General features: G+C 38.1%; 1 protein-coding gene across 1 annotated transcript; it reads left to right on the forward strand.

The window, feature by feature from the left end:
- The first annotated feature begins 6,049 nt into the window (after window positions 1–6,049).
- Window positions 6,050–8,477, forward strand: LOC109201088 (G2/M phase-specific E3 ubiquitin-protein ligase-like). Its single transcript, XM_019356625.2, has 4 exons — window positions 6,050–6,165; window positions 6,307–6,461; window positions 6,676–6,914; window positions 7,881–8,477. Exons 1-4 carry the CDS (start codon window positions 6,085–6,087, stop codon window positions 8,129–8,131), a joined length of 726 nt encoding a protein of 241 aa, XP_019212170.1. The 5' UTR covers window positions 6,050–6,084; the 3' UTR covers window positions 8,132–8,477.
- Window positions 8,478–9,847: the final 1,370 nt, after the last annotated feature.

Consider the following 9,847-nt stretch of genomic DNA (forward strand, 5'->3'; position numbering starts at 1 on the left):
TCTGCATATACTGTTGTTTATTCATTCTTTACTCTTTGAGGCTGCCATTCTGTGTTCCTAGTGCAAAGTCTGCATTTCTGTTCTATCTTAGTTGGTTACTACTTTATATTGTTGACGTCTAGTCTTTTGTGCACTTGCTTTTGCTTCCACTGGTCATACTTGTTTGATTCAATTCACCTGTGTCTTGTTTCTCCCAGCTGCGTCCTCTCTCCCTAATCAACTTGCGCAAGTATTTAAGCCCTCAGCTTTTCACTCTGTTGTTCTGTTTCAAGTTGTACACTTTGTTTGTCTACCTTGTGGCTTCCTGTACGTTAGTTTTGGATTCTTGGAACTTTAAAAAAAAAAAAAAATCAATATTATTATCTCTCTTCACTGTGGATTTGCCGCACTCATATTTAAGGTCAGTTTTCAGTTCATGGAGTTTGTCTTTCAGTCTGCAGTGTCGGGTTTAATGATAGCTTAACAGTCTCATGTGGCTCTTTGTATACACCACTGTATTACTAAATCCTGGTATTGTAGATACAACTATACATGCGTTTAAAAAGGCACATGCGTGCTTATCAGGTGGACATCAAAAGCTGAAAATTCGGAACATCTGTCACGATCTAATTCAGATGAGTTTACTGAAATTGCAACTTGGTGTTGCACTATGACTTCATGGTTTGACAGTCTGTTAATCCCGCTTACTAGAAAAAGGCTCTTGGGATAATTACTCGGCTGTAGAGTTAAATGACTAAGTTTCTCCCACTGAACATACTGTATTATATGCAGCACCTACGCACAACCTCACCATCATTAGAGCCACGTAATTGCGCATTGATTTTTCCGGTGAGCATGCGACGTAAAGTCACGTGGGCATGCCGCGTGAGCAATCGAACTGAGTCTAAAGTTTTCATGTGCAAATTGAAGCGGGTGCTCTCCAATCATCAAAAGTAACAAAGTCATTGAACACATTTATACAGTTACCTTTACGTTTACCTACCATATATCACAGATTTGCTTTTTTTAGTACTATGCAAAAAGCAACCACAGAGCGACAGTCTGGGTCAATGGTGGCCGAGGCGACGGCAAGGCTAAAGAAACCCTCGAAGCGTTAGGCTAGCTCTGTAACGGAATATAACAAAAGTATGAAACGAAAATGTGTTCTTTGTTGCCGGACTGTAAGATGAAAGTAGATACAATTTCGGGCTCCTACATTTTGTCCGAAACTTTATATTAACGAATCTATTACTGTACTGGAAATAACGAATAGAATAAAATTCATTCTTACCTTATAATCGTGGTGCAGGCCAGTGCAGTGCATGAACTTGTGCCTTCTCCAGTGAATTCCGCTGAGAGTAACTGTAATGTCCCGCTACTGTACATGACTTGTGATGGTTACCTGAAGGGATGTACCACTGTGAGGGGGGTGCTAGGAATAGTCCAAGTGATCGCTGCTTTAATTCCCGGTCAATATACATACATTGCAAGTAGACATGATTTATTAAAGCTGTTGAACTGTAACTAGACCATAAATCAGTGATAACAAAAGAACACTCAATCTATTTCTCCGGTACTTATACCCGCTCAGTAATTTAACGCTCAACTACAAATCAATGGCTTTTTTTAATGGTGACCTGTAGGGATTTACCACTGAAAGAGCTCTTTGGATGATCGCAGCTTGATCTCTGGTCATCTAAATAGATGTTGTTTGTTGTTTTTCAACGTAGTTGTTGTCACCTGGTCGACTACAATAATCAAATATCAATGACAAAAACAACGTTAAATCAACATATTACAAAGTCCCTACAGTGCAGTACAATGTAGCCTAATCCGCTAATGTAAAAGTTGATAAAACCGTATTTCAATAATATAAAGTGGCCAATGAAGTAACATATTAAAGACTTTATTACCATGCCTCACCTAAAATGGCATGTTGGCAACATTCCTAACGGACCAAGGTTAGTATGACTTTTTTTTTTTTTTTCACTTACTACAAAGCTAACATGTAACATGCTTAAAAGACAAAGTAATGTTTCACAATCATGGCTTAGCTTTAGGTAGCAAAGTCAAACAGTAATGAGGTTAACTAGGGTACTTGCAGTCAAATGTGTGTTTTTTTTTGTTGGTGCAGAGATTTCGCATCCATTCACTTGAATGTAGTTTGTCGCACATAGCTTGATTGAGACAACACAAATATGAGGTTGACTGTGATTGGTTACCACAATTCGGATCACAGGTTGTGTTAAGGGTGGATTAAAAAAAAAAAGTTCAGTCTTGCCGATCCAATCACGAACAACGTACCTTCTCCCGCCGTACTTTGAATTTCGGGATGCTATATATATCTGCCCAGCCTTTTGGCGACTTTTATGGACAATCATGTCTGAACGTACCGCTGCGTTTCGACGGAGAGTCAATGATATCAGAGACAGAATGAATGCCCAATTTAACCGGCTACTTAATCAAGATGACGGTGAAGAGGGGACTTCTCTTCTACAAGGTGAAACGCTTTGGTGGTGGTTACTAATTGGCAAGCTTCTAGCTTTGCGCCTTTTTGTTCTTGCCAAAAAAAACCTTTTACGTTTTTAAATAATAAATGGCTCGTTAACTAATTATCTGTTACAATTCAATCCACAGCATTTAACAAATTCTGTAATCATAAAATCTCTCCTAGGTTGACGATTTCAAATGACAGTCATTTTAATCCCTCTTATGTGCATTTATGCATAAGGATTTTAGTTTATAAATGTAGCATATCCCACGTTTCTGGGAGCATTTAATTTGCCAGACAATCGGAAAATGCATGCAATAAACACCGATATGCTGAACATTCATGCCTTACTCGGAGTGTGTGGTGTTTTGTTTTGTGGGGGGGGGGGTCTCTGTGTCATATTAGTTTGTGACTTAACTTATCTCATGGTCTAATGATAGCTTTGGAGTTTTCCGCCAACAGCACGGGGGTGGACCAGTGCGCAGGCAAGAGGCGGGAGAACCAGACATCGCCAGTTAACGTTTAAGGTGTCAGTACTAAGGAATCCGACACTGACCCACTACCGATCTCATAGGGGTAATCTTTATTTTAAGATTAATTATTTGGAGTGATGGTTTTCAAAAAAAATTGCATCATGGTGTCATTTGTTTACAAATTGTAGAATTTGGCATTAGAGATTAGCACCTTTGTAATCGTTATTTCCTTGCACCAATAAATTGATGTGGAGACACTACAATGTGACAATTTTCCGTTTTTAGGGAAAGTTCTAAATAACATTGCTAGCTAACTTGGTTTAAATTTGTTTACAGATGCCACTCCTGCTACTCGGGTGGTCGTTCCTGTAAACCTCAATGCCGCTGAATTCAGGCAGGCACTACGGGACAATATTGCAGACATACCTTTGCAGTTCGATCTATGCAAAGTGAATGGACAGCGGCTCATTCTTCCTCTTGAAGAGGAGACGCCCCAAGAAATTAGAGCAAGAAACCTACTGGGTCGCTCCAATCTTTATATCCGTCCAAAGGTATTCAAATGTTCCACTGGGGTGGCTGATATGGCATAATTGTCACTATTACTGTAACTCAGTGGCTCTCCAGTCACCCTAATATTGTATAAGCCATCTTTAACATGTCACTGCTCAGAATAGTAAATGCTGTGATTTCCCCAAAGGATTTAAGACATTCATCTGATCACTATGCCAGATGGCATAGTGCCCCGTCAGTTGAGTCACTGTTAATAACAGAAATGCAGTAGAGCAAGCTTGAACTGTGGTCTAATGGTTTTTTGTTATGGGCTGATGTGCATCTTTCATAAAACAATTGTGTGTAAAGATTTATATTTTTTTTCATTTTGTTATTGTAATCCCAGTTTCCTGGGTTTTGGTGTTCTGGGTTTTTCATTCTTTTGTAATGTCCTTATCCTTTCTTTTTTTCATTTGTTGTTCAGTTTCATTTATATTTTAATACTCTGTTTTAGATTACAGAAGCCAATGACGACTCAACTGGTGGAGAAGTGGTGCAGTCTGAAATGGCAATGTAAGTGTTTGACCACTGCCTTTGGACTGTAGCACTATAAATGCATTACATCCTCTCATCATCAATATTACCATATTGCAGTGTGCTGCATGACACAGAGACACCTGACCATGGCAGGCACAATGTACAGGAGCCAGAGGTTATCAGGTAAATGGCACTGTTTGTTTATGAGTTGGAATTTTAATCTTAAAATATTGCACAAATTTTATTTTTGGTAAAACTGTTGTACAAACTAATTCTCATTATTATAACTTGGATCATTTGTGTAGTCTAGATCAAGAAATATCTGCGTTGGGGTCCTGTTCCTGTTATTAAATATTACTGCTATTCCTTTGCAGTGGTCTGCATGAAAACCATACAGCTAATTCTAGTAGGCCTGGTCTCCAGGAACCAGAGGTTAACAGGCAAGTGGTAGTTGATGAATAACGTGCCAAAACTGAAGTGTAAACTGTAACTTATTGTCTATTTACCTATGGTGTGTGTTTATAAGTACAATATAACGGGGTGAGACCAGCAAAAATTAAAAATTTAAAGGTTGCATGTATTGAACAGAGTACATTTATGTACTCTGACTATAGACCAATGGTTTAATTGCCTCATTTGTTTCTGTTTTGCTTTTTCACATTTTGAGATTTGTTGATGTCGTGATATTGGCATTTTTAATTGCTGACAATGCATCGATAACACTTTAGTCATCCTGACCATTCAGACACTTGGAACTACAGATCACCCAAAGTATTCCCAGTAAACAGTTCTGTGTTTACAAATTCAGTGTAATTCCATAAATGGACACTGTAGTGGCAGTTCCTTATGTTTCCCAAAACATCTAACAAAAAATATACAGAAGACACTGCTGCCCTGTGATAATCTTTTGTACGCAGGCAAAACTGCACTGTCCAAACTTGAAAGTTGCATTGTATAGTTTATTGATCCAGTTTGTAAACCAATAACAAGATCTATTTTTGTTGCTTCATGCTGCTTGTCTCAAATTTAAAAACAAAACAAAAAAAACCACATAAAACCATTGGCCTATCCCAGTGCATGCTGGTCCTATACCAGTCTCTTAATTTATCAAAAATGGCCCTGAAGTTCTTCCTGGCTGACTTGACAAGATAAACAACAAAACGATGAAGTGAGTATTAACCTACAAATAAAAATTAATTAACCCCAAAATAGAAGTAAACTAACAAAACTTTACATTTTAATATTTTGAAATTTGTTAAAATACAAATGCTCCAACACATGTAATCAAGGACCACGTGGCCATTTTAAGTGGCTGTATCTGTACAGTAAAAGAATCTGATTCACATTATCAGATGAGTCAATACATTTCAATATGTATACATGATATTAAAAAATCAAATGCATTTGTGTTCTGTTTAGGGAAGAGTTTTACATCGACTCTGCAGAGTCAGAAGTATCAGACCTGGATGAGGCTGTCCTGGCTTCCCCTGAACAAATGATTCACATGTATGTGTCATGAACAACACCGCCAGAACTGCTGTGGATGTTTTATGTAGTCGTGACACCTCTCTCTTCCCCCCCCCACCCCCTCCTTCAGGATGAGATGGACCTTGCTACTGTCCTGAAAGACTTCCAGGAAACGCATCTTGACACCAGCAATTATTGTACAGTAATAGCCCGACGAAGGAAATCCTACATAGTGCCTGCATGGCACTTTCGAAGTCATATTTTGCCTGGCATAAATTACCAAACATTGAATTCGTTGGTGAAATGGCCGATGATTATGGAGGCCCAAGGCGGGAATTTTTCGGTAAGCAAAAGTCCCATCTCTCCCACACAATAATAGAATGCGTGAATGTGTTTTTGTTGTTATTGCAAAGATGAAATCACAATTTGACTCAATTTTTTTTTTTCTACCTTTTCCTGCAGCTTACTTATGGTCGAAACTCAGAATTCCCTAGGGATTTTTGAGGGGAAGCCTGGCAGTCTGCTGTTCAGTTATAGCCAGCAGTTGCTGTCAAGCAACAAGTTTTATATGGCTGGTAAACTGATTGCTTGGTCGATAGCACACAATGGCCAGGGCCACGGTGTATCAATAGACACCTGTTCTGTTTGATGTGTGGCCAGAAGACATCTCTTGATGACTTTGATGTCGAGGTCTTCATGGACGATGACATTAAACAGAACATAGAAAAGGTAAAGCTGTGTACATGCTGAGGTGTAATTAAATTCAGTGAAACACAATGCATAGCTTGACTCATCAGTTGAATGTCTCAAAATGTAAGTCAACTAGTGAATGCTTCAAACGTATGTATTATGGAGCTGCCTGATTTCAAGGTTTCCAACTGCAGCACCCCAGAAGACCTGGCAGACTTGAAAAGTCACCTTGGGGACTGGATTGCAGGCTGTGGTATCCCTGACATCTACACTGCCACACTACTTGATGTTAAGAGGATAAGGGGCGAGATTGTATCTCATTTTGCGTTTCACAGGTGAGAATTTGTTAGAAAATTACAAAGTAGTTTGCTGGTCAGTGCTCGTCTTCCCATTGTGTTCCCCCCTAATAGTTAACACTTAAACAAATCAATCTGCTGAATTGATATTGCAGTTAAGGTAGTGTTGAAATTGACAAAACAAGCCTTTTTCTGTTTTGTTTGACTGTTTTGCTATGTGGTATGAATTGAGAGTACAATCTGTGGTCAACAGGGTTGCCAGCATGATTCAACAGTTTGTTGCCGGTATGGACTCGTGTGGTCAATTCTGGCAAATGGTGAAGAGATGCTGGAAGCAGTTCCTTCCTGTATTTACAAATGCAGGAAATAAACTTACAAGGAACAGCTTCCAGGATCTCTTCACCATTGGATGGAGTCCAGCTGGAAGTAACAGACGTGAAGAAGAGGAAGCCACCATCTTTCAGTGGGAATGGTGGCTTATGGCCATTCAGGGTGAGTACATAGAATACAACACGTCTTGGTTCTGTTTGAATTGCTTCAGGCATCTCATGTTAAATACAGTGTCCACAATACAAAATACAGACAACTAAATCTAAACAACACCTGGGTGCAATGAAACCTTTGAACTTTGCAAAATCCACACATTCTTACAGCATATGGGGAAGTTTTTGATTATTTTACCTTTTAGGTAAGTTATTTTAAAGGAAACGACCTACAAATATTTTGGAAGATTATTTCTTCTGTCATTTCTACCAGATCTTGGTTGTTGAGACTGATAGGATGTAATTTGATTTCATTGTGATTTCTGTTAACACGTTAATTTATTACATGACCACAAACTTCTCTTAACACTAAAATTAAATATTTATATTACATATTGTATTTAAATTAGTAAAATTTATGATTCAACTGTATTAGCACATCTGAGATTAAGGAAGTGTGTTTGCAGTGTTTAAGACAGGTCTCACCTTTCAAATTGTGTTATTCTGTCTCTTGAGACAACGGTCATTTGTTAATTAGATGCACTGCCTAAATTGAAGCTTCAGGTATTCCATTGACTATAAAGACACCTCATGTATATTAGTGTCCTAGGTAATCAAGTGGTGCAATGACAACACCCATGCAAATGTGACGTCACTAGAAAGTCAACAATGTACTTTTGCAAGGACAGAATGAATAACTTGTTTTTAAAACATACACATTGCATAAACAGTCCTTGACATATAGGTCAGACTCGGAGGACCAAAATTAATTTCCTGTCTTAGGAGGGCAGGATTACTTTAAGTAATTTTTTTTTATTATACAGTGCTTGCAATATTGGTTTTGCCTAACAACCTGTTTTGGACTCCAAAATAGTCATTAATGCAACTGCTCTACAGTCAGTGTAACTGATTATAAATCTTTGATTCATGAACCTATACATTGCACCTTATTTACTAGTTGTATGTATTTCAACAGAGCAAGAGGTGGACAACACGTTTGAAGAGCTGCTGGTCTTCATAACTGGGGCTGACTTACTTCCACCACTGGGGTTCCCACAGTCCTGCAACATAGACTTTTACGATCAGGAGCCGGGGATGCGGCGCATCCCATACGCATCAACGTGCAGCTTATCCCTGTATCTTCCAAGAGGTGTTGCAGATGAAGATCAATTTAAAGATCTTATGAACGATGCATTAAAAGGATCCCTTGGATTTGGAAAGGTGTAGCTGCATACATGAACTGATGCTGGGAAGCTATGGTTAAAACCTGTGGCCTTTTGGGATGAAGTTGTTATTGTAAGTGTTAAATGGGATTGCTCCTGGCACTCAGGCTTCTTAAAGATTTTACATTTTAAGTGTTTTTACAAATGACTATTCATTGTGTATATAGTTGTATTTATGGTCCAGTTAAGACAACTGGGGTATGCATGTATCAAGCCATGCAAAATAAGTGGTGTTCAGAAAGTTTACAGTATTGGAAGGAAAATGACAATTCATCTAGAAATATTAGTTTGAAAGTTTGTTGTGGATTGTTTGTTCAATTACAGTACACTGCATAGTGTGGGTTTTGTTTTTAATTATTTTTTCAAGATGTACAACAGATGCCAAACTTTGAACTGAAAGACATTGACTGTTGTAAAATAAAATATGTAATGTCAGTTCTCATGGTGTCTTGTCTGTTTAGAAATTAAAGTTGAGGCTTACCTGTTACTGTCCAATACTGGTATTGGGTTCCATTGACAAGGGCTATGTAGTACAATTATGTGCTTAAGTCAAGGTAAATGGTTCAATGAATTTACCCTCATCGGTTCTCAAACCAAGAACTCAAGAATCAACTCAGACTTAAAAGTTACGCATTCATTTAATGCTTTCAAGAACAAAGCAGTTTTAACAAACTGACTTTAAACTTTGGTGTTAACTCTGAGCTTGGCATCTGGCCTTTGACTATAACCTGGTTAAAAATCAATTTGAGGACTCTGAACATGTGTCAGTGTTGACCGTGATATTATTGGGTTAAACTGTTCGTGGGGGAGTTTTATGGAAACATTTAAGACTTCTGCCTAATTTTACATTTAAATAGTTTGACATGAACTTTGTAGTGAATTATGTAAATGTGGTAGAATTATGTAAGAGATAATGGCTGTAAAGCTATTGTTTTTGCAAAAATAACATCAAGATAAACACTGGCATTTAATTATGTTTTATACATAAAGGCACTAACTGTAATTAACAAAGTAAAGAAAATGATTTGTTAGACTCAGTTTGTTGGTGAACGATGCTTAAAAAGTGTGTAGCAATTCGGACAGTCAATCCAGTGATTGCTTTGCATTTTCTATGGTCACGGCTTACCTTCATTACAGTCATTTTGCTGTACGTGGCAATATATTTAGCTAAAGTTCCTTCTGCTTGTTTAGGTTTCTCCCTGTGTTCTAGGTTCATTCAGCCCAACCTCAGGAAACTTGTCTGCTTGCCTACTGTCATCTCTACAAGCCCCCTCATATTCATACTGTCTGACTCTGCTGATAAGGAACCAAAATCGCTGAAATGAAGTCGCTTTCTAGCCTATATTTTAAGCCTGTTCATCCAAAAAAGGGATTACACAGTGGTGCATGTTTATAGATCAAACACTCTAAAAATGAATGTTTTTCATTTTCACTAGTGTGTGCACAAAGGACACAGCCACAAGTGCTTCTACAGTGTTTGTTTTTACTTTTAGCTACAGGGTGGTTTAAATAAATGTCACACATGAACTTGTAATCTCTGAAAAATAACGGGAAAAGGTGAGATTTGAAATGACTAACTTCAAGATACCTTCAATGCACTAAGTCGGAAGAAGAAAATTAACTCCCCTTTAGCTGCTTAAAGCAAAGAGCTTGAAACAGAGGAAGTGAGTTGTCTTTGTAGAATGTGTGCCAGGTCTATTGAGTTAAGGAAAAAAAGCCA

This window comes from Oreochromis niloticus, unplaced genomic scaffold (genome assembly GCF_001858045.2).
Source record: "Oreochromis niloticus isolate F11D_XX unplaced genomic scaffold, O_niloticus_UMD_NMBU tig00001101_pilon, whole genome shotgun sequence".
Lineage (NCBI taxonomy): Eukaryota > Metazoa > Chordata > Actinopteri > Cichliformes > Cichlidae > Oreochromis > Oreochromis niloticus.